General features: G+C 38.3%; 3 protein-coding genes across 3 annotated transcripts in view; 1 reads left to right on the forward strand and 2 right to left on the reverse strand.

The window, feature by feature from the left end:
* Window positions 1-25657, reverse strand: part of LOC134811686 (ribosomal protein S6 kinase beta-1-like) — a 97039-nt gene that overhangs the window by 36794 nt on the left and 34588 nt on the right.
* LOC134811232 (E3 ubiquitin-protein ligase RAD18-like) lies at window positions 163-24907 on the forward strand. Its single transcript, XM_063817998.1, has 10 exons — window positions 163-281; window positions 918-999; window positions 1390-1451; window positions 1776-1846; window positions 1964-2364; window positions 9201-9297; window positions 9546-9736; window positions 15502-15675; window positions 20118-21072; window positions 23118-24907. Exons 1-10 carry the CDS (start codon window positions 231-233, stop codon window positions 23299-23301), a joined length of 2268 nt encoding a protein of 755 aa, XP_063674068.1. The 5' UTR covers window positions 163-230; the 3' UTR covers window positions 23302-24907.
* LOC134811233 (uncharacterized) lies at window positions 3068-16992 on the reverse strand. The gene is made up of 2 exons (XM_063818000.1): window positions 16944-16992; window positions 3068-4408 (listed from the first exon to the last, which is right to left on the reverse strand). The coding sequence occupies exon 2, from the start codon at window positions 4404-4406 to the stop codon at window positions 3417-3419; it is 990 nt and encodes a 329-aa protein (XP_063674070.1). The 5' UTR covers window positions 4407-4408; window positions 16944-16992; the 3' UTR covers window positions 3068-3416.

A 25657-nucleotide genomic window follows, 5' to 3' on the forward strand; every position in this document is an offset into this window, starting at 1 on the left:
GCATTACACAATCCACATGGGAATATTGTGCCGAGTTCTGTGTTACATCCTTAGATTTAGAATATCTAAGGATATCTATACTGTGAGTGATTAGTTGATAATAAACTAATAAACTTAAAACCCGTTACAAACAGGTTACCTGTTATAACCGGTTATAAATGAATAATACATATTTTTAGTGAGAGATGTCATGGCAACCAAAGATGGTATGATCTGGGAATATCTCTAATATGGACTTTGACATCGACTCTCCTGAAGATTTCCAGGATAAAAGCCTACGAGTATGTGTTTAATAGCTAAGCCATCAACATTCGCGTGGAGGCTATTTAGAAGAGACATTATATAAAAATATTTAAACAATAGTTAGGGCAAAAATAGAAATTTATGGGACCATCTGTGAATAAATTCGTAACAAAGGTTTTTTTACAGGAATATGTTATCCATTGTCCCAGGCACCACAAAAAAGTGGTAAGATTGAAACTGATAGGAAAAACTATCATAATATGCCCCAACCTTAAAAGTCATAACTCGGTTTTGGAAGGTCTGTGAGATCTCGATCGGGATGGAAAATTACCACATTATCGCAGACGTCTAGATAGGCTAAAAATGTTTGCAACTGATACATTTATATATGAGTTATGAAGCAACGAATGCCCTAAAATGCTTGTTTTCTGAGTTATTTTAAATTCTGCAAATCACGCAAATTTACGGGCGCTTGTATTTCATAATATGAAGCTTGTGGGTCTATGGAAAACATATTTCTGTAGGGAAACATTTGCTACAAATTTGTTCACAGACTATCCTATTCTAGCCCTAACAATAATACGAATTCTTCTAATAAGGCTGCAAACTATCTGTTAAGTATAGTTTCATTCCAGTAGTATTCTTTCCCTCCATCTCAAATTAAACATTTGCAGAGTTTAGATGAGTTGGTGAGATGTCCGATATGTTGTGAGATAATGACAACTGCAACAACAATCGTAAAGTGTCAGCACAATTGTAAGTCTGGTTGTTTGTCTTCAGAACATGTTGAGTCACGTTAAAACTTGTTTACAGCTCTATGATCGACTTGTACTGGGGCCGGGGGGGGGGGGGGGGGGAGGAGGGGGGCCGGGGGCTTTAAATTCTGAGTTTGTTTCTTTTTGTTGAGTTTAGGGCTTAGGCTGTGTAATGACACTATTAAAATAATGTAGACTTTATTGTCCACAATCTTCTAACAAATCTGCTAAATGTACTTGGAAACAACAGTCATGACTAGTCATCCGCCTGAGATCATGTTGAAAACACTTTGACTAATAAGCTATTCGTTAATCTTACGTCATTGCTTGTTACACACATCGCCCTCATTGGACAATTGTTACCTTTTTCCAACAAAGAAAATTACTTCAGTTTGTTCTATCTGTGTACGAAGACACGTGGAAAGCAAAAAACAATGCCCCATCTGCAAAGTGGTTAGTCTTTTGACGCTGTTAACAAATAGAATATTGAAATATGCGTGCATAATATGTTAGATATTATCTATTTAACTCAGTCCATTAGGGAAAAGGCATAAAACTTTAATTTTTGTCAGATTTCTTTCCCATATTAATGAATTTTCAAGATATTTTGTTAATGTGTAGTTCTTTTAGCCTAATTCATTAACACGAACCTCATCTGATTTCACACAGACTTATGATGTAATAAAACTTGTAGCTTCTGACTAAGGGCGCTAAATGGTTAATTTAAGCATATCTGTTGGATAATTAACAAAAATGTACTAAATTCTCCACTTTCAGGAGTGTTTTGATAATGGGCTGGTTACCAACAGACTTGTCAACCAAATGACTGTTCACTACAAAATTTCAAGGTATTCTTAATTTTAAACTCAGATGCAGCGGTTGATTTTAAATTCAGTTTCATTGATTGGATGCTAATTTTAGTTTTTTTGATACATTTTATTTACAGTTTTTATCTTAAATTTCAGGAACAATCTGTTAGTTCTGGATAAACAACTGTGCGCACCAGAAACTACTACAACTCCTGCAGTAATCAACCCAAACAACGCTTTACTGAAGCCTGACAACGTCACTGACATTCCTGTTAAACCCAACCATCAAATAACGAACAAATCTTTCTCGGGACCCTCTGCCAGCTCACGAAGTACAGGAACTTTGCTGAACACATCAAAATCTGAATCCCCTCAAAATCAGACCTCCTTGTCTGTGTTTCGGATCAAGAAACGAGGTTTTGGTGGTGAAGTGAAGACTGTTGGGCAGGCGAGTAGTTATGAAAACGTTTCACATTCCAGCAGGACTGTGTTAGAGGAGGAAAATTATACCGTAAATAAGATCCCGAAGCCTTTGGCTGGTACTTCAGCTAGTTCAGGTTTGTCAGAATGTCTTGGCGAGAGCCAATGTTTTGTTTGAAATCTCCCATTCTGCCAGTGAAAACGTTTAGATCTAGTTTTATGCCGCTCATTTTATTTTATGGAACGCGCTAAAATATCGTTCTTGCATATGAAAAAAGGAAAGTAAACTTCGCGCATGTCGTATTTTCGACTCGATCAGCTAGCTCGGCCAGATAATATATTTTCACAGACCGGCGACCGCTCACCTACAGTACACGTGAATTCCGTCGGAATGATTTGATCTCCGTTGGTGAGGTCCACAGGCTCGAAACAGCGTACCCTCAACACAGTGGTGTAACGAAGGACCTTGCTGACCCGCTGTGCAAGGGGGCGCCAAATCGTCGTTTGAATCTGGGACAATTTTGTAAAACTTCACCACTAGCAAAATCGCGCGTGGGGTACTACTTGCCTCAACAAGTCACGCTTTTTGCAATTTGCATATCACTTCAGAATTAAGTTCCGTTCTTCATTGGCCGTACCCTCGAGCTGATCTCGGCGGTTTATGTTTATCCTTTTGATCATGGGCTGGAAAATACCGAACATTTTGATGTTGATAAATTTGGCGATACAATCATGAAAACATCATCATTGTTGTCTCTTTCTTTAAGGGTGGCCGATGACCCTTCTCATTTTAGCTGAACATTTTTCAACATAATTCAAACATAAAATATTGTTGATGTTCAACTTTCTAATGGAAAAAGTAACGAACTACAAATCTGAATTGCGATATTATACTCCAAAGATTGATAAGGGTTTATAAAGCAGGTGGACATACATTCTCGTCACTTCTGATTATTAAAATAACTTTTCATAAGGAAAAAAAGCGTAATCTAAACGTAAAATATTGTTGATGTTCAACTATCGAATGCAGAACTCCAAATCTGACTTGCGACACGATAAGATGAATAAGTGTCAATTCACAACAAAACACAAAAATAAATCACAACTGATCCGGCTTGGACCCTCTATTGCAACTGTCTGATCCCTCCACCCCTTAATTCAAGTCTTTTGATTAACACATCATTTCCATTTAACATTGAAACGTGTTAAGGTCAGATGCATACATCTCGTAAACATGAGCTAACACCCATTCAGGTAGATTGTGAAAACTTTGGTAGATCTCTGACTTGGCCTCGTGGCTCAGATTGTCTGTTAAACTTTCTGGAGGAAATAAGTTGTCGAAACATCGCAATTCGTTCTGATTTCGGACAATTATGTCATAGTCTGTATCGCATGCACGGCAGTTCAGCACTGTTGGAGCTATATTTTTGGGCTTGATGGTATTTAAATCTGCCAAGTAAACCATGAACTCTAGAAATGTTGGCCCGAAAGGGTTTCCAAATGGGTTTTTGGAACCACTGCTATCCCAAATAAGCCCCAACCTTGCTTCATAGATGTACGGAAGCTTCCAGGCCTCTGACAAGTTGAAATGCCTGTATTTGTAGACAATCTCCTCCCCCAGGTACAAATACCCAATACCTGACCGGAGGGTCTGATAGTACTCATAAAGCCTGAACAGGGGATTGTCCATGTGAAGAATTCTGGTGTTTGTGCTCTCTGTATTGACAATCTGTACCGTGGGAACCTCAAATGTGAGGCTGTCAAGAAGGTTTTCCTCGTTACCGGAGCAACTTTCTAGGTTGTATGTGTAATAGTATCTAGTGCTGTGTGGACCACTGAATTGTCCGCTGAATCGATCGTGTCCCTCCTGTAAACAGCCCTGAACCAGCGCTTTTTTTCGTTTGACAGCGCATTTTCTGAAATTGTCACAGCTTGTGGTGTTTGCCGTTTCAAACAACTCTTCGTGGAGGAGGTTTAAGAGTGTCTGTGAGTTTGTTTGAGATTGTGCTCGATTTAACAGGAGTCCTGGGTGTGGAGTCATTGGGGTTGGTCCCAGAACGTGTTTGTGGAAAAGTAGTGAGATCTTTACAGTGATGATTATCAGCAAAATTATCACCGCTGCAATCCGGATTGGCGTGATAAACAGAGAGGCCGGCTTCCCTTTCAGGCAAATAGTCATGCCTGAAAGTAAGGTGAATAAGTTTAAATTCAAATGTTATTTTTTAAATGTACAAAATATATCAACGCGCAATGTGAACGATCGATAACACAGTAAACACAAATCATGGCATGACAAGTTCTCATATGTCATGAACAGTAACCTTAAAAGGACCGAATCCCACAAATGCTGTACTCTGTCGTTATTAGAGAGTTTACAAACTAGACCGCTGCTACTGTAAACATTGGCTGGACATGTAATTTTGTCAAGGTATTATGAAATCGGTTAATCGTTCAGCAGACTTTTGCTTTTGAACGAAGCAGTGTAAGTGGAATACGTTTAGTAAAGCAGACAAATGAGATTCTCCACTCAGCAGAAAATAAACATCAGTTCTATCATAGACGAAAGTGGAATGAGGATTTGAAAATATTAAGCTGCAAGGAAATGATGATTAAGTATTTAAATGAGCCCGAATCAACGACTGTAATTTTAAGGGTACTCGTACTGCCTGGACGTAAATTGCTGCTGACGTCGAAGAAAATATTAAATGCATTACGGATACTGAGTTAACTTAACGATTATTTAAATTATAGCTCGGATATGAGCAGGAAGCCCCTTAAACTTTAAAGTGGAGATGGCAGTTGGCCAACCAAGATATACCATGACAACCCAAAAAATGCAAGCTTATAGCGTAGGATAATGCCATTTTTAGTGAGCAATTGCAGAGTGCAGGGGTGCTGTTATTGTTGTGGCCTGCATTGTGTTAATGCCACCCCTTGGTAACATTGAATATAGTGGAAAATAACGCAATTCCATTGGTTTGCATCCTTAGCTTAACAAAGTCATGTGACCAGAGCAGAGGATCTGTTTACTGTACCTGTGTTAAAAGTAGACAATTCAATTTGTTGCTCTCATTAGTTTCGCATAGAGAAAACAATACGCAATAGTGAGGATTTCTCAGATCATTAATCGCAAAGATTAATGACAACTGGGGCTGCAGTTATTTATAGAATATTTTATGCTCGAAGAAAATATACACAGAAATGCATGGCATAAGAAAAATCTTGGGATTACTTTACCAAGATGTCCAAGAACAGCTTAAGAACATGTACATTATATCTTAATGAGGATGCAACCGGGTCGCTAACCCCACGTACAACCAGTAACCACGTACAATCACCCCGGAAATAAAAGCTAACGCTCATTTAACGAATAACATTACGAAGTCCTCTAAACTAAAGCACTGCAGATTGCAGACATTTGAGCACAAAGTCAGTAAACGCAGTTCCCAATGATACAGATAACAGGTACACAATTGCTGTGTTGTGTAATACTCTGCAGCTGCTCAACCCGCGCTTTGTTTACAAATATAGCAAGACAAAAAAGATCATACGACTATGGCGTGATGTTTAATATATATATATAATAATATAATACATGTGAGCGAGAGCCTGTAATCACTTTATCGGCCGCACGACATCTAATTTCATCCTCGGTTATAAGACCGGGCGAGAATATGATATCTTAATCAAGTAAATTTGAACGAAGCTGTGGAGAAGGACTGGGTGGAGTCTGCAAATCCCGGCAAGTACACAGAAAGAGGATCCTACTGACAGCAGACTGTCCTCTTACGATACTCTCGCAGTAGTGTTCGTGTTTTAAGCTACTAGTTAGGTGACTGTACGTGTTTTCAGTATGATCGGGATGTGGAGAGGGTCGTGGGATTATCGAATATGTGTGTGTCGCTGGTTAAGTTAAATCTTCGTAGGTAATGTAATTATATTTTAATGTAATTATATTAATGCGCCGTTACTTTAAACTTCACGGCCTTTATTTGATCGTATTAATTGATTTTGTGAAATTTCTAAAGGTTGTCGTTAGTATAGTGAACTAAAATATAGGGTGGCTAATTTAAACGTTTAGGCGAATGCACAAGACGTGATAAATTCTGTATCTGGTTCCAAGACACTCACAAATTAAATTAAACGAGGACGAAGTGTGATGAGAAACCCACTTGAACTAATTTCAAGCTTGATACCACAGCAATAGTGTACCCAGATGTTTTCAACTGTACCTGTTCTTCTACCCCCTAACATTGACCAACCGTCAAACAATATAGTAGTAGTACAGCAAGCAGCACTCCATTAAAGAGTTTTCAATAGGTACAATAGTACCAGGGAAAGAGCATGCCACCGTTACAATGCTCAAAGAAAGATCTCTTAGCCGGTACAATACGTCTATCAGCCCTCTAGTCATCAAACCTTTTAAGTCGCGTCTTTAATCTTAAAGGACCAGTTAACTGAAAAAAAAGTTATCCTCATATTTTGACAGATTGTGACAAATAGCAAACTAAGCAACGAGTCGAAATTCCTAAATCTCTAACTGCTCTCTAACGCGTGTAAATAGCGTTTGTATTATTTTGGCGATGACGTCATAAAGTCCCTCTTGCGCGCAGAGTAGCTCGTGAGACTGTATTTTACAGGTAAAAAATGGACATAATACAATCTTTTCCCCCGAATAACTCGAAAAGTAAGTAATTTAGGGTACATGTTGCTTCATAAGTTGTATATAAACATGGCCATTCTGCACAATTTGCACACATTCAAAAACCTTTAGGGCCTTCATAGCCCAATTAACCAGATACCCATAGTTTTGCATGATTTCTGGAACCGAAAATCAGTTTTTCGCCAATAACTGAAAAAGTAAGCACTTTAAGGCATATGTTTGTTCGTAAGTCATATATTAATATGCTAATTGCGGTTCTTTTGCATCCTGTCTGAAGACTCCATCACGATCATATCGAAAATGGGCTTAGCACCACGCCCAAAATGGTTTTTGGCGAATTTATCGAAAAGTAAGGATTTTAGGCCATGTGTTGCTCAATAACTCCTATATAAACATGCATATGCGGCTTCGTTCAAGCCTATTTTGAAGTCTCTACGACCTTCAGAAGCAAGGGGTCGGTTACGTTATTGGGTCAATATGGGCGTGGCCCTCCTGGGTTTTCTCCACGGTCAAAAAAATGTCTCCAAACGAAAATCGTTTAATCATAACTTCGGGAAGGTCTGTGCAAACTTTCGTGAGTACCTATTAGAACATTTGCAGGTTCATTTCCATAAATTTCCATAAATGACTGGACTACACAACTTTAGAGTTAACTTTAGAGAAACTCATAAGTCATTTATCTCAAATTAAGCTGTTAGTGTCCATGATCAACCTCTGGCGACAATGTTTTACGTGAAATGTAAAAATCAGGAGTAATATAAAAAAGGTATTTTTAGATTAAAGTGCTAGCTCATAGTTTTAGAATTGTATAGATTAAATTAACGTTGGTCATTTAGCCATCTAACAATCGATCGTGCCGTAATATATGGCCAGAGAATAATAGGGTCTTGGGAATTCTATAGTTGTTCAGTGGGTCGATCGACTGAACACGTTTGCACTTGGTATTTAAACTTACCAGTAGTTTATTTATGTTATGCACCGATGATAATGCAATTAGGATAACAACTAGGTAAGCCGGAAGTCTAATTCAAAACACACCTCACACCGTACACACCTCCAATCAGTAATTTTACTATTTGGTAGACCGGGTATTTTGGCGGGAATTCTGTTCCCACGGCACTGTTCTGATAGAAGCTACTTCTACTAATGGTCCCAGAGGAACGGCCGTAAAGTAGCCAGACTTCTTGTCTCCTGTACTGGCAGACACTTGCAGATTAAAGTTAGAAATTTCGCTATGCTATAAATATAATTGCTATGTATAAATATAATTGCTCTCGGAATTGAACAAACTCGTACTTATCTGTATCCTTTCTAAATTCGTTAGAGTTTCATGGACTGGGGAAAAATAATCGGTACAGTCTCCCTGCTTGTGTAATTAAGCAATGAAAACAATCCAAAATTATCACATATGACATAAGTTGTAATAGCAGAAACTTTCTAACCGTACATTCACCCGCCACTGTTCAAGAACCTATATCACTGTTTAAAATCATGACGTGAGCACTGTACATCCAATCAGCTATTCCTTTAGTTAGGATGATAGCCAAAACTATAAGGATTTTGGAGAACTAGGGTAATAGTCATAATTCTAAAATTTGAGTGAGTTACACGTGTTTTATTGACGATGATAAACATTTGTAATGTAAATTACGCTATGCAAGCGCGCACTGAGGGACTTTATGACGTCACGAGGCCACAGCTTATTATTGCAATAACACGCGTTACACGTACGCTAGAGAGTTGGTTCTTTCGGCGATACGATTCTTTACCAGTTTGTCACAGCTGATTTAAATCTTAGCCAAATTGGAGACTACAAATTTTTCAGTTAACTGGTCCTTTAATCTTTGACGTGTATCAATACTCAATAGAGGTATACCTATAATAGACACATTTTATGTTGCAGTGCATGGTAGCAAACATGTCAATCAAAGGTATTAAATTTATCTGCACTTAGCTTAGCAAAGTAAAGTAATGTTTGAAAATGTGTTCTATAACTTAGAACAATATAACTTCTATTGTTCTTTCAGCGTGGATGACGATATGAAAATAAAATTTACGATTAAAGTCATTAATATCTGCAACGCGACCAAATTTTTCTCAACAAATTCGAGGATTATCGAGGTGAACCGGTTGCTCTGCGAAGCAGAGAAACAATCTCGTCGATGCCAAGCAAGAATGCTAGTTTGCGCGGCGCACTGAACGATCCACGAAAAAATACATACAATGACTATGTTACATTCCTTATTTCCTGTCGAACAAAAACTCCCGAATGCTAATTTGAAAATGTTGACAATGACCACTTTTCCGCAGAATTGCAGAGTTGTCCGGTATGTGGGTGCTCTGTGCCGGGACACAAGATAAACAATCACCTGGACATGTGCCTCAAACGTAAAAACAGGGAGGAGAGGTATGTTTAGAGAAAGAGAGCTTTGTCAAAACGTTTAAAAAGGATTAAAAAAGGATTAAAAATACCCTGCAATAGATCCGAAATACCTAACATTAGCAATGTGTTATCAGTGCTCTGTTTACACTCGAGGACAACCGCCTTTTTAGTTTCTATTTTGTTGGAATCAAAATTAAAAATCTCCTAAATCTATAAAATGCTCCCCTTTAAAAGGGGTGCTTTAAAAGGAGTACTTTACCTTGTGTTCACAGGGCCTCAAAAAGACCAGTCAAGAAGAAACTACCAAATCTAGTGTGGACCATGATGAAGGAAAAGGAATTGCGTGCAAGTTGTAAAAAGCATGGTCTGAGTAGCAGTGGAAAGAAACCAGAGTTGATAAAACGTCTAAAAGAGTATACCCTCAGATACAACTCTCAGATCGACCAACTCAAACAAAAATCAGGTGAGACAAACTACATTCTTCTACACACAGTACTATAAAGTTCAAGGCAATCCGACCCGGAGGTTAGGGTGATATACCTTTTTGAAATTAAAGGAGGGAGATGAAACAATTATTGCAATTTAAAACGTGCCCACAATTCAATTATAGAGCCCTGAGGGCTAAGAAGGCAAAATAGAAAACCTTATTTCGTGATATGAAAGAAGGAAGATTAAATATTTCAGTTTCTACTGCCATTTTGGATACTTTAAAATACCACTGTGACCTTAGAAACTTGAAATTATGGTTATGCCGAAACCAAGCTCGTTAACAAGATAATGGCTCACGTTCACTTTGAAATATAATAGGAATAGTTGTTGCATTCCTTTGTAAGAGGAGTCTGAACTTTCGTTAAAGTATACTCAAGTACTCAAGTATTGAATAAGCAATCTACACGGGCAACTCTTCCATAATTAACTATTAATTACCTTAATTAACGGTAAGGTTAACTATCTCAGATTATCGATAACACTTATCAATCCCTATTTATAATCGGGAGAATAATAGAGAGAATAATATTCATGATCTTATTAACACTTATCATACACAATTATAATGAGCTCCCATTTCTAGGAAACATTATTATATTCTGCTGAAAAGATTCTGTATTCCCTTATCACCTATCTCATCTTAATACATTACTTCATGTAACTAGTTTCCATTCTCCATTAAAAATTGTTTCATCTTTAACAAGAATTGCGCCCGTTGTTTCGTTTTGGCGGACGCTAGATTTCCATTACACATTCACTATCTTACTATACTGTGTGGAGTGTTTAGAATCAGGAATCGACCGGGATTCCCGGTACCGGGAATCCCGGTACTGGGATTGGCAATTTTGAGCTATCCCGGTCCCGGCCCCGGTCCCGGTCAAATGCTGATTTATGATCCCGGTCCCGGTCCCGGTTAATTCAGGATTCTTGGTCCCGGTCCCGGTCAATCACTCAAATTTGCCTGGATTTTGACCGGGATCTTTTACATAATTTCATTCACTGTGATTTTAAGTTGTTCCTTTCATTCATTGTGAACTTCATCTTTAAACATCCTCTGAGCCAAATAAAACAATGTTTAAAATTGCTAAACAAGTTTGAGTAATAAATTATGATCATGAATGATGAATTAACCAGTAATCGAGCGGAATTCCCGGTACCGGGAATCCCGGTACCGGGAATCCCGGTACCGGGATTGGCAATTTTGAGCTATCCCGGTCCCGGTCCCGGTCAAGTCACATTTTTCATCCCGGTCCCAGTCAGGCCTGAAATCATGTCCCGGTCGATTCCTGTTTAGAATAAATTGTTACGGAAAAATGCGAAGAAAAAGGTTTACTATGCTAGGATAAACAGGAGATTATAGATGATTATAGGCACGCGGGGACAGAAGGTGCATAATTGGTTGGTCTCTAATTATGTAGTAACATATTGAAATACAGTCATTAGTTAAAAAAAAACCTGGGTCATGCCCAACTAGGCTTTTTCGAAAGGAGCTCGAAATTTACGCGCAGTTTTATTAGGTGTAAACTGTAAGTGTCAGAAACGCCATTCTCAAAAGCTTACAAGACTATTAAGTATTTAACTAACCTTATACAATAAGGTTCCAAAGACGCTTGAAAAGAGCTACGTAAAGAGCTAGTACGTACGTTGATGACCATGATGTTCTGTGATATAAGGGCACTAAACCACAATCACCACACCAAGCATATAATGCTGGATTATGGTGGGATATATTGCATGCTATCTGCGTTATTGGATAACCCCTTTCTAAACGGTCTCATTCAATTTCGCTGATGATATTTTATGATGTTTTGGCTCTGTACTGAGCAAGATTGGGTATGTGCAACTTTTCACGACGCTATGAGTAGTGTGACATAAGGGTTAACGCTGGTTGAAGTTGCGCTGCTTGAAATTGCACGTGGGCAGGAAAAAGTTAATCAAGAATTTGTGTGCCAAAGCAAAGCACACCAATAATGAAAATACAGACCGCAACAAACTCAGTGCACTGCAACCAGCGTTTGTGCACTGGGGAGGCACAGTGTCCATAACACGCAAGTAAACAAAGTCGAATACCTTTCAACAGAATTCCCCTTGGCAGGACCACGCTGCGATTGATTGTCATATACCTGGTTCGAATGAGAGAGAGAGTGTCATCGTTCACAACGTGATTAATTGCTAAGCTCTCTCTCTGTGTGCAGAGTGAACTGTGTTAGTGACTACAGGATTGGTGATGACACTCAGTATGATGAGTACACCCAGTGTGCAACAGCTCCCTAACTTTGGTCACAACAATTAGTCGATGATAAGCGATAATACGTGTATCAGCGCGTGCCTCCTGCAAGGAGTTGTTACTCGCAACTACCTATCAGCGATAAAACCTATTTAATTGTGTTGTTCGTACATCAAACTTATCTAGTCTAGACAACAATGTAGTGATATGATGCTAAATGGTACGAGTAGTGGGTTGGGGGCCGGGGGGGGTACCCGGGGGGGGGGGGGGGGGGGGGGGGGGGGGTAGTAGCTAATGTCTTGTCGCACCTTGTTACTCATCTTTTACTCTATACAATTATAATATTATAATATTTACACTCCTATTATGCGTCTAAACTTTGTGAACCTGGTGCCACGGCTCATGGTTATTAGATAAAAATTTTAATATTATGATAATTATTATGTGTAGAACTCAGAATAATTAAGGTGCAAATTCTTTTCATTATCAGAGGCATCATGTAGATGCGGTAATATTTTATAAATAGTCCGATTCCACACATGCCTAGATTTTTTAAGTGCGGCAAATTTAAAAAAACGCAATTAAGCTGAAATATTCGCAAAATTTGCAGCCTTTGAGTTTAACACAACAAACTCTCGTAGAAGTTTTGGTATTAGTACTCTAGTTCGACACGTACCCTAGTTCGACAAACCCTAAAGTTCGACTCTGTCGAACTAGGGTACGCTACCTGGACTTTAGTTAGACACGTACCGAAGTTCGAGAGGGGTTATTTCTAGAGAACTTCAATTTTTGAACTAGAGTACGTGTCGAACCATACTATGTGAATCGAAGTTTTTGCATTTATATGGGCAAGATGATTGGGGCTAGTTGAGCTGGTCGACTGCATAATTAGATAATTAACCTTTTTACCCTAACCATAGTTGTCCGGGCATGTCGATTTTATCTCATTGTACACAGCGGTACCAGGTACACAAATCTATAATAGAACAAATAGCTGCTGATGGTGCAAAAAGTGCGGTATTAGGTCAATAGTGCGATTTTGCACCCATCGCACTTATATGTTACCTCTGGTTTATATAGCTGTAAAGGAGCGGTCTCTGAAAAGAGTAATGTTTTTGCCGTATGAACAAACAATCTAGGAATAATATTCTCTGAACTCAACGGTAGTTCATTGTTGAACCAACAATATTTAGGTTATTGAATCTTCATACTCTTAAATAGATTAAATATATTAAAGCTCTTACACCAATAAAAGAAGAAACATTTCGTTAGCAATCAACAAAAACTGTTCTCTCTACTGCACGAACAGACTGAACGATCTTTAGAAATAGAATCTCTTTATTTAAAAGCATGGTTCTCGAGACTGTGTAAATATTATTAAACTAATGCACACCGATGCAAAATTTCCTTCATATTTAACACCACCTATTTTGTGAATTCTAACAAGCATTCATCTGCGACGGAGAGACTTCACATCGCATGCCACGAATAACAGTGGGGCAACAACACGTGCATTATACAGTTGTAACAAGCTGGCCGCTGTGGATTATTCAGAATATTATGCCGCATAGACGTAGCAGTGTTTTTAAAGTTTGATTTTAAAATCTAGGGGTCTACAGAAATTCGTCTTAGACCATGGTCATTAGAAAAGTCCGCAGATAAGGATCACTCTTTTAACAGTTTGACGTAGGAATATTGTCATGGAATCAGGAATTACCTTTTGAAATAGGGATATTTCACGTACACCTATTGTTTTTCTAGCATTAAGCAGAGGGCAAATTGAGGTTAGCAAGTCGTTTAAAATTTCATTTTGCGGTTACGATATTGCCGACGTGCATGTTTAACTTAAAAAATAACACTTTAATATGCAAAATAAATTCTTTGGACCGGTGCCAGTTAGAATTTGAAGAGAAGAAACAAGAAACTCGCTGACCAAGGCTGAAATGAGGATTCAGTATTTGTAACATTTTGGGAGAAAAGCTACAAAATAAAGTTTGCCAAGTTGCCATCTGAACTCATTTTACACTATACATAAACTCATGTGTATATCAACCTGCTAACTTTAAGCGCTTCATAAAGGATGAAATGGGGCTCACTTGGCTATCTTAATTCGTAATTTGTAAACTGCTCCTTTATAATCTGTAAACTACTCCTTTATCCTCCTCTCCTCCTGAACAGTAGCATTAACTAAATATTACATTAGTAGTAAGCCTCATTTTGGCCCCCTCAGATGTAGTTATTAGACCCACTGTCTCTGACTAGATGAAAAAATCATCACAATAAGTTACTCAAGCAGAAGACAAATCAAACTTACAATTACAAAATAAGGCGTCCTCACTATTTTACAAATGGCCGTATGTTAATGGCCGTATGTTAATTGTTAATGGCAGTTAGCATGCGACCAATTATGAGCGTCTCCTTCTTATTGTCATAGGAATGCTTTACATAGTACATTGCCAAGGCGTGCCGTGGTATTTCATATTTACCGCGCTATCTTTAAGATAACGAAGAACAGCTTTATAATTGTTCGTTTCACCAAATTGTTATAATTGCGATGCAATTAAAAGGCACGGATAAAACAAGGATAATTTGCTTCTTGTTGTGTATAACGGTTGACACTTGCGGAGGCAAATTGTCGTTTATGTTTCAAATGCTTATATACCAGCCGGGTTTTTTATTTTAATATCGACTGGTCTTGTTGTTCTTACTCCCTTACCTCCCCTCCCATTTGTTTTGTTTCCTCTCTCCCCCCTCTTCTCCTCCCTCTTCTCCTCCCTCTTCTCCTCCTTCTTGCTTCTCCGTACGCTAATGACAACTACCAGTACTGTGACACATGATTATTAGTGACCATCGGTCTTAGAGCCATGTACTGCGTTAATATTACTATCTGATGCAAGCACGAAAATAGAAAGAATGGATAGTGAGCTTTGTATAGAGAGAAATATGCATTTAAAACCGGTTATAACGCGGACACCCGATGGATAAAGTGACTAGTGTGACTGCCTCTCATTATAGTATAATGGGTTACCCCAGACGCCAAAATTAATCTCATGAATTGAATGGAATTTGTCAAAAGAACGGAAACTTTAAAAAAAATACTATTTATATTATATTTAGTTAGAATTAGTCGAATTATTATTTATTCTTCAAACACGATCGTAAACAATAAACTGGGCTACCGGGCTACGTGAAGCCTATATTTATTGTTTCTCGGCAACAATACTATTGACCGTGGACATTCAAAACAATGCACTCGTAGACTCAGATAATATATTAACCGCATTGCGATATTATGTATTAGTAAAATAAACGAGATGAAAAATAAAAATAAATTACCATGTAACTAAGCGAACGACTTTAATCTAGTTTTTCGTAATCCGAGAAGATACAAATTTGATGATAAGCCAGTCATTGAATTCTGGTTGCCACCCAAATTGCAATTGCCAATATAAATTAATATCAATTAAACTTATAATTTCATTTCGATGATATCAACCTAATATTGTTTGCAGGACCAGAGCTAGCGAGAGAAGTGGAGCAAGCGGAGAGGATGATTCAGAGAACTCCCCCGGGGGTTGTTGGGAACCTTAAAACTGAGGCAGACCGTGCTGCTTACTCTAATAAATATGAGGATCAGTTCGTTAAACTTATTAACGCCGCTCGAAAAAACAACGCTGAGAAAACAGGTTAGTTACGTTTTTCTACCTTGCTTTATTTATTAATGATTTGCAGTAGGGAGACGTTTTTCCTATTTTGAAACCCATATGAGAGCAGAAAAGGTCTCTTCAGCTTTAACTCTGTCTCCAATAAGCAGGTGTCACGCTCGGGATACGCTTGGTAATTCTCGGTATTATCGGAAATTGAATTGTTGAGCATAGTTAGAAGTTTAATTTTTCAGCCTTAGTCCTTGCTGGTTGTGGCTTATAAAAATTAACATAAAAAATCACTAAAAACACCAAATAAGCCAACTACCAAAATATACAAAATGTATGAAGCAAATCAAAATACCCTGCACAGTGTACACATATAAAGTCGAAAATTTCCCACCGAAACCACTACCAGAGTTAAAACAGTTATTTCCCCACGATTAATTTACCTGCCACCTACACCACTCAGTCATAATAATAATGTTAAATGAAGTAACAGTCAAAATAGAGCTGTAGCTGAAAAGAAGCAATATGCCCAATAAATAGTGAGACGACAATATTACTTCGGTTCTAAAGCGTTAAATTATGGTGCTCTTAGTTATATTGAAAAACAGTTACAGTTACTTGTGCTTGCCACCATGTCTTCATATCAAGGTGTTAAGTTTTTAAGTATATAACAATGATAATATGAAAATTAAAGTTGTGTACAATTCGAAAGCCTAACGACGATGTTTATAATACAATAATACCTTGGCTGCTTCGGGCCGCTCGTGATAATTCCCGACAGCTTGCTGTAGGGAATTTGCGGCCCGAAGCAGCCAAGGTATTATTTCTTATAACTATAAGTACTCGAGCAGAGTCAACATATAAGTGGTGGTGGGTGCAGACTGCAGAGTACAGACCGAACTTTATAGCACCATCATATAAGTGGTGGTGGGTGCAGAGTACAGACCGAACTTTATAGCACCATCATATAAGTGGTGGTGGGTGCAGACTGCAGAGTACAGACCGAACTTTATAGCACCATCATGTCAAATAAACTGTTATTCGGTCTATCAGATTTGTGTGCTTGGCACTTATTATAGTTATACCGTGTACAGTTTAGATAATTGAACCTTGCGGGACTCAAATTCTAAGGAAGCGTCGCTTTGATATTGATTTATCAATAGTATAAGTTACTGTGAACTGTGAAGGATCTGTTATGAAAGTAGTATGTAACTATTCGTAACTATTCGTTTTAGGGGAGAAGAATGGGTTAAGGGGAGCTGTCCAAAAAGTTACATCAGTTTGAGTGTGAGTACACGTACCATCATTCGGAGGTGGTACCAGGTAGGTCTGTGAAGAGGCAGTGTGCGGGTCCCTCGTCCTCAGAGGTAGGAGTCGTCGTGAGAAGTGGGGTGGTTAGCTCGACCGAATAGATTGGCGCACTGTTGATGTCGGCCATAATATACTAACGCTTATCAGCGAACAATTCTCATGCGTAATGAAAAAATTCGATATTGTTAGATGGCAAGTTAATAATGCAGTGACTTACTATCGATACAGATAATTGCTAAAAACCAAAAGAACAAAAGAAGGTGACTCTTGGTCTTAGATCGTAATCCCTCAACAGATTGTAAGCGAGTCACTTCATAATATTACCGCAATATAGCCTCAAAATCAAATGTTACACCGAGTAAAATTGAAAAACAGTTACTTGTGTTTTCAAGGTGATAAGTTTCTAAGTATATAATAACATATATGATATGACAATTGAAGTTGTGAACAATTAGAAAGCCTAACGACTTTGTTTATATAAGTACTCTAGTGGTCATTATATATTTTAAACAGTGATTTTTTTTGCAGATGGATATTTGGGCTTTTAAGTACATAGTATTAAACTGGAGCAGAAATTTGAATCAACAAACTAACAGCTGATCCAACTCTTTCACTCTGCAGTATTAGAGGAACAGCTACCTTGCAGACTGGTCCGATTTAAAGTAAAGCATAGATTTTTGAATGTCACGTACAGAGAACAAGCATATAAATACAATATGGTTCTTGGAGCCTGTGAAGAATAAAACATATTGCAGAATGCAGCCATTATCCGTCACCTTAGGTCCCTTAGAATAACTAAAAGGTACAACACTCAGATTCAGAATCCGCAAAGGATTGTCTGGATGCAGTTTTACCAGAGACCGTCACCAGAGACTGTCACTAAATAAATGTAAATGTTACATACTGGAGTACGTATGCAGTTGCATTATGAAGTTATGAGTACAACGTTTAATTTTAGCTGGTGTACTGTGATTTCTTGACAAGCTAAACAAAGGTCTTTTTGTCTCAGTCATGCGAGCTGTTCAGATGAAAGAAACGTTTAACATACTTAATGAAAATTGAGAATGTTTGAGCATGCTTGCATAGTTGATCATATCCTTCAAGTCCAAGGTTCTACATGTAGTATGTATGGTATAGTACCCTGGTTAGTTGAGAGCATAGTCGATTTTTTTATCTCACACTTATTTTACTTCGGAGTAATCCAGCAGCCACATTGTTACACAAGTGTAAACAGCCAACTACAAGAAGCCGAAGGATTCATTTGGCCAGTGACGGTTAAGGTAGTGTATACCACACTTTCTTCGCCCGAGACTTTGCTGCAATGGGCAGCTCCTCATTTAACCCTCACACCCGATTTCTCCAGTATTCGGCTGAGTAGACCGGGGGGCTGCATAGACCACTCAGGATCCTTAGCTGAACGTCAACGACGCTCACCCCACGACCAGGCAGACAGCGGGATTCGAACTCGAGAAAAGTGTGTGAAGTGCGTTATTTAATTGCGTTAATTAAATTTATACCAAACACTAGGCATTTACTCCGTTAGCTCTGCATCTAGTTATTTCTTAAAGGCGTACTCAAATAACCCAAGGTGTCTTACTGGGAGGACGACGCATAATGGTAAAATCGAGCTTTACAGTAGAAAGTAAGTAGCTGTTACGTATATGTCAAATCACAGCTTTGAAATTTAATATGTCAATTAATTTCAGGCATTAAATGGATCTCTAAGACTAAACAAAATCCAGGCCTGAGCCATTTCATATTGGCAAGAAATTAGTTTAATATTTACTACCGCCAAAGCAAAGGCTGCAACAATATTTGAATTGGCTTCCGTTACCAAGAGAATTACAAAGATGCGAAATTGATACCGTATAAGGTGCAGGAACGGTAGTTAAGTGGAACTCGGTTAAACTGTTGAACTCGGAGATTCAATATCTTTAATAGCTAATCACAGCATATAGTCAGCAAATTGAAAGTACTACAGTAAATTTAGTATTTCTCAAATTACAGTCACTTGACGTAGGAACTTTAACTGGCTCAAAGTCTGCTCTTTGGTGGATACTACTACTCTAGAATTTGTTGAATGAACCTATCAAAAAATGAAAAGTAATATCCGTTGCAGTAACTTTGAGTGGAGAATGAAATCAGTCATCCACTTTTGCCCATCATCATTATGAGTTACACATATTAGCAACGTATCAAAACATTTAGACCGACTTTAGAAACGGTAAACCGACTCTCTAAACCCAATAATGCCCCTATATCTTTACATAAGCTTTGTGTTATTCGTCTTTTTCATTTATGCTGCTCTGTAATATGTATACCGATCAGTGCTGAGAAGCAGTGTGATAGAGTTCGGACAAAATCTTTAAAAATATAAAACGGTGGCCTGGGACAATCAGGACAATGGTTATATCGTAATTTGAACAAAGCCAAAATAGTAAGTATCCACTGTCCACATGAATGAAAGAGTACAAGTACACAGCTCATTGTATGTTAGATTATAACATTTCTCATTTGCAAAGTTAATTAAATCGATGGATTGCGTCCGTTCTAGCTACAGACACAATAAAGTAAAGAAAAGGTTCTTCTTGCAGTTGCACTCAGGTATCAGAAAGTCTAAACTGAAACAATACTTGTTGCATTATTCAAAACGGTAAACTTATATTATGCTGGGTAAAATGTTGTTACTGGCGGCAGAAGCTGCTCTATACTCGGTGTTAGTGTTGCAGCACTGAGCCTTCAATTATGCCTAGATTCTGTACAAGGGATAAACTGCAGATTCTACATTTGATAAAGAGCAGCCAAGGTGGTGAAATTAACATTACTGAAGTCTGCATATCCCCTGCTCGGGGTATTATTAATTATTAGGTTCGTTTAATATATGATTATGCCTAGCACCATTATACTCGGGATATAAAAGGTTTCACCCAAACATTTGTGATCTGACCACTCACACATTGCGCGTAGAGCACTCGGTGCTCATATGAAATTTAACGCTGTTTCAAAACCCATGTTAGGACATATAAAATAACGCTGCGGCATTCTTAAAGTTGACAATTGTCTTCAAGACCTTCTACATCAAAAACCAAGACTGATTATATTCATAGAGACCCTCCTCAGTCTCTAGGTAATCAATTAAGTAAATTGACCCACACACTCTATAGGTGACAAGTCGGCGAACAGAACCCAAGACTCAGATGAGATTCAAATTGTACACGAGGTACAATCTACTCCAAAAAAGAAGTGTGTCGGGTCCCTTCGCGAGTTTTTCAAAAGTCCTCCTAAAAGCTCGAGCCCGCTCAGTGTTTCCTCGCCTACGCTCAGTAACCGCAGCATGTGTAAATATGTTGAGATCCCCTCGTCATCGGAGACTTACTCGGGACGGTCTAATCACGACTTAGTGGTACTTTCCCCAGTACAGACCTGTTCGCCCGTCACAGCCGGCACCCCAAACTTCAAATTAGCAGCAAAATCTCTGTTTAACTCTCAGAACGATCCTGGACCAAACAGGTCTTCAGACTTGTTCGGAGAGGATGAAGATGATTTTGACGACTTTGAAAACGACGAAAATCTAGACGAAATGATACAATCGTTTACGCAAGTTCCTAAGAATCAAGAAACTGACAAATCAAACAATGGCAGTTTCTCCTCGAGCTCCAATCACGAAGAACCAAATCTATCGTTCAGTCCAACAACACCCACCCGGGTATCACCCCTGTCATCTCGCCTTCCCAAAAACCAGACAAACAATCCCTCTAAAAAACAAAACAAACACCAAATACTTAACGAAGTTCTGAAAACGGAGGATAATGTGTACATTGAGCAGGAGGTTTCTCGCCTGTACACATTCCGAGACGAAAATACAAATCCTGTCAACACTTCCAGTGTATCAAAGTTGGACAAGCTGCTGGAGCGGTCCTGTAAGCGTAATCGGACACCGAAGCAGGGGAGAGAACCCGCACTTGATGATAGTATGGCTGAACTGTTAGATGATTTGAGTAAATCTCCAGCTCCGGCCGTGTTATTGTCGAATAATAACTCGTCTCACTCCGCGACAGACGACGGTGGAATGGTGACAGCTGATAACATGGAGTCTCCCCCTCACCAAATTCCTGACATGTGAGTAGTTTTTACTGTGATTTTAAAACATTAACGCTGTAAGTGTAATGAGTTATAGGGTTAATGTTATACTGCTGTGTTATTGTGTAGTTCACTAGTTGCTGATCCTGCCTGGCCCCGACGATTTGACTATGAGTAAGGGTTATTTTAGTATTTCCGTATGAACCGTTTCGAAATAAGGATCATTAGCAGGGTTTCAACGAAAGTTGCAAAGTCTGAAAGTCCATACGGGTATATGGCCCCCAGAATATAGGTCGTTTTTTGAGCACTTAGAAACAGGTGTTAAAACTACTTCTAAGCATGTTTAGGGCTGTAAATATGTACATAATAACCCTTTAAATGTTTCTTGGGTAGTTGAAAATAATTATTAGGTTTTTAAGTGTACTTTTTTTTCACCTGTAAAAATACCATTTTTTAACAGGGCCCCCAGAATATAGGTCCAAACATCTGTTCCTAAGTTGTTCTAAAATTGTCACAGACAGTTATATGCAGTCAGAATATGTTGCTGAGACTGTATTGATGATGCCAATGGCTCCAGATACTAAATTGAAATGGTTTAGAGTATACTTAATAGCAAAAAATCAAAAACTACGGCCCCCAGAATATAGGTATGCAAAAATCGTCCTCAAATACTCCACCTTCATACATTTTGATGATGCCATCTCTTCAGCATATGTTCTTTAACTGTTTCTCATCACTACCCCACATTCCTTAATGCTCAGGGTGACAGAGAAAATGCAGAATCTTGGTCGCTATTTTTTTTTTAAAACCTATATTCTGGGGGCCATATACCCGTAATGAGTAAAATCTTTAATTTTACTAGTTAAAAAGCTTTCATGCACTCATTTAGTAGGGATCTTAACTAAATACTTAAATAAGATTGAAGGAGTGTCCCTAGATATGATTGAGGGGGGCTGTTTTTATCTGTATCAATACAATGTGCACCTCAATGACTGTAAATCAGACATTTTTGGCCGCCAAATTTTTTTAAAGGCCTAACTCAAAATTCTGTCCCAAAACTTAAGGTCATGAGACAATTCTACGTTGATTCTGAAAATTTCATGTGAAAATATTGAAACCCTATTGAGTTCTATTGTTTTGAGCGAAGTCAGTTTGAGATATGGGCGATTTTGTTCATTTTTTGCGATTATTTGAACACAGAATCCACAGTTAGGTAGATATTGAGCTGATAATCATAGAGAATGTGTAATATATGCTTACCTTCCATATAAAGTTGGTTTCATTCAAAAATATTGATATTTGACCAATTTATGGACCAAAATCGATCAAATTTGGTGCGTATGCCCAAATATGGGCATATGGTTTTTGTTTTTATCCCATAACTCGGCCAATCTTTATCCAATTTTGATAAAACTTGATATGTGGGTTCAGGAGACTAGTAGCTACAAGTAGAGCATCCCAAAGCATGGTTTTGGGCATGTTCAGGGTTTTTGACCAACCTATATTCTGGGGGTCGTATAGACCTATATTCTGGGGGCCCGTAAAATTGTGGTGGCCATAACTTTTTTCCAAATTGTCAGTTTGCAGATGTCTCGATGAAAAGATAGCTTAAAATAATACTTATACTCATACCAGTAGTCTTAATGGCATGTGTTGGACAGATTTTTGTCATGACAATTTTTCGCCATATTTACCCCTCTAGAAAATGACAACATCGTTTAAATCTTTCGCTGTCATGACCAAATATACCAAAATACCTCATGTAGGTCCAAAATTTTTATCCAGAAACATTAGTTACATGTTTTACTCCAACATAGCAGTAACAGATCCCATTAGTATCGCTTATCTTGGTTAGAACTGTATCCACTAACATGACCTATATTTTGGGGGCCACCTATATTCTGGGGGCCATATACCCGTATACCACTGAAAATTATACAAATATTCATCTTTGTGTTGATTAGCTTTTTATACTCGTCATCACCGCAGCTTCGATCCAAACTAGTCCAAATTATTGTGGAATTTGCTTGATGATCTAAAAAACAGCTCTAACAGTAAACACGCCTTAAATATGGCTATTTCAGTGACGAAGACGATTTGCCAGCGTTCCACTCCCAGTCCGAGGATGATGACATGGAGCTAAATTCAGGCGATGAAATTCCGGAAATCAGTCCGGTGATTACAACTGGAATCCGACTTCGGAAGCGGACCTCCGGTAGCCTCAGTCCCTTCAACGAGACACCTCCCAAACGGGGCCGTATACTGTGAATGCCGGAATTGACGTTTAACTTTGGCAATGTTGTTGCTTTTGTATGGAAATTGTTTTTTTTATGAATCGGATTTATGGAGTATGAATGTTTCAATTTCATGAGGAATTTTTTGCATTTTTATCTGCGAAATTATTCGGATTTTTACGCGATTTTTAATTTTTATTGTTTACAGTTAGAGTTGGACACTACGTATTACATATTTATATAGATTCTTTAATGAGACATACATTTGGCGTAACAGTTTTAATATTTTAGTCCAGAAAGAAGAATTTTTGAGAAATTTCGTCTTTAAAATAAAATCTTCTGAAAGAGGTGCCCTCCATTTTGTCTATGATACATAAATGTAACTAAAAGCGCGGCATTGGTGGATTAATGGCACGAGGTCGTAAGATTATGTAGCTTGGATTTGCTTTAATAACTACAAAGTGAAATAAGAACTTTATTGATTGAGACCGCTTTTCAAGGGACCCTTTTCAAGGGACTTGAGCAGTGGCTGTATATACCGGCATACCTTAGCGAAATTATAAATTCTGACTCAATTTTAAGATATTGATAATTAATAATAATATTGATATCACCTATAGAATGGATATGGAATACCCATAGCAAATTACCACGTATACCTTCCTGAATAGGGGGTTATCTTCTGATTTGATAAATGGAGTTCATTAGATTACCTACCAAGAAACAATCTCCATGATTTACGGATTTGTTGCAAATTTTAGAGATAGGAGAAAATACCCTAGAAGGAAAAATAGACGTGAATACAGAATTACAGATTTATATTTTAATGATAATCAAGATTTGGCAGTTGCTAGTATTGCTCAAATGACCGATTTCTGTCCAGGAATATGATTCCTTCGTCGTTTCTAGTTAATTATAATAATTTTATTTCATTGTCTTAAACAAAAAGTATAAACGCAAAAGACTATTACAATGACATGTAATTGATGGCGCACCATAGAAGCTGAGGAAACTTTAAAATAGTCAAGTAAATCACGTTCGGAAAATTCGGACACCCAAAATTTGGTTTGGATCAATCGATTTCGTACATTGGGCCACAAATTTGGAAATGCTTTCAATAATATTATATTGGGTCCCGGTTAAGCCTAAGGTTTGCTACCTTCCGAACATTCCAGATTAGAAAACTTCACAACCAGAAAATAAAACGCACCCGTTACACTTAGTGGCTAAGTTATACTTCACAGTCCCCCTATCTCCTGAGTAAATATCGCATCAATTGGTCATCGTTATCATGTAAAACACGCCTCTAAAAGTTAGCTGATCAATTGCAATACTATTTGGTTTTCCTTCAACTTTCGACCAGTTTTTTGACCAATAAACCCACATCCGGCCGGTTAAATCTGTGTGCAAGATATAGTGATAGAGCTTTTAACGGCATACTATCAAAATTTTAATTTTGTTGTGTTAAAACTTTTTATATTAAATTATTCACTTTTTAACTGTTATCAAGCTTTCTATTTGTGGAACGGTTTTTAGTTGTATGTGACCCACTAAATTATTTAATAGCATTCCAGTTGATTGTTATGGTAACATCCTTTTGTACATTTTGATATTATATAAGATTGAAATCTCTTAGTAAATGCTTGTTCCCAACTTCTCACTTTAAATAAGGTCAAGAGCACCCCGAAGTCTTGCATAAAATCTGAATACCGGAGTTCATACCTGGAGGAATAATTGTAGCCTGTAAAAACAAATATAATCAACTCCAAACATTCCAGAGTGTTGAGGAGACCTCTGGTTTTTCTGCACCGAACAAGGGCTAGGATTGGACGGTGTGGTGTCATTAAGGCTCACATTGGCTGATCTTCGTGCTTCTCCTAACAAAGTTTGTGGTCAGGAGTGAACTGCCCGGTGATAGGCCTGCTCTGCTCTCACGTGACATCTGCACTGCAGAGCGCTCGTCATGTGACCACAATACTGTCCTGTCAGTGGTAAGTTACCGGGTCTATCCAGCCTTCTCTTCGGGTAGATCATTGTTCCTAAAGTGCTCGGATCTGGGATAGCAGCACACCTCGACTATATCCGGCACGGCCAATCACCCGTCCACCCCGGACCTCTCCACCAATGAGGGGGCTGGAATATTAGCACGTGGGTTTCTGGTTCCACGAGCGAGATAGCAGGAGTGTGCGGTAATGAGGTTATGTTACATAATATATATTACTGTACAGTCCAACCGGACCGAGCTCAATCCAGCACGAGCCTGGTCAGCTGACCTCTGAAATGAATATTGTCAGTGAGGCTGCACGGTCGCAGGTCACCGTACCTGGGCCCACGTGCAAGTAACGTGACAAACCCCGTGACACCGCACACGAATATACAGATCACCTTCG

The sequence above is a fragment of the Bolinopsis microptera genome, chromosome 2, assembly GCF_026151205.1.
Source record: "Bolinopsis microptera isolate Bmic1 chromosome 2, MBARI_Bmic_1.0, whole genome shotgun sequence".
Lineage (NCBI taxonomy): Eukaryota > Metazoa > Ctenophora > Tentaculata > Lobata > Bolinopsidae > Bolinopsis > Bolinopsis microptera.

Coding starts and splice junctions, on each gene's coding strand:
- LOC134811232 (XM_063817998.1), top strand. CDS start 231: ATGGACTTTGACATCGACTCTCCTGAAGATTTCCAGGATAAAAGCCTA. Junction 1,452..1,775: donor AATGCCCCATCTGCAAAGTG/GTTAGTCTTTTG, acceptor CTCCACTTTCAG/GAGTGTTTTGATAATGGGCT. Junction 2,365..9,200: donor TGGTACTTCAGCTAGTTCAG/GTTTGTCAGAAT, acceptor ACTTTTCCGCAG/AATTGCAGAGTTGTCCGGTA.
- LOC134811233 (XM_063818000.1), bottom strand. CDS start 4,406: ATGACTATTTGCCTGAAAGGGAAGCCGGCCTCTCTGTTTATCACGCCA.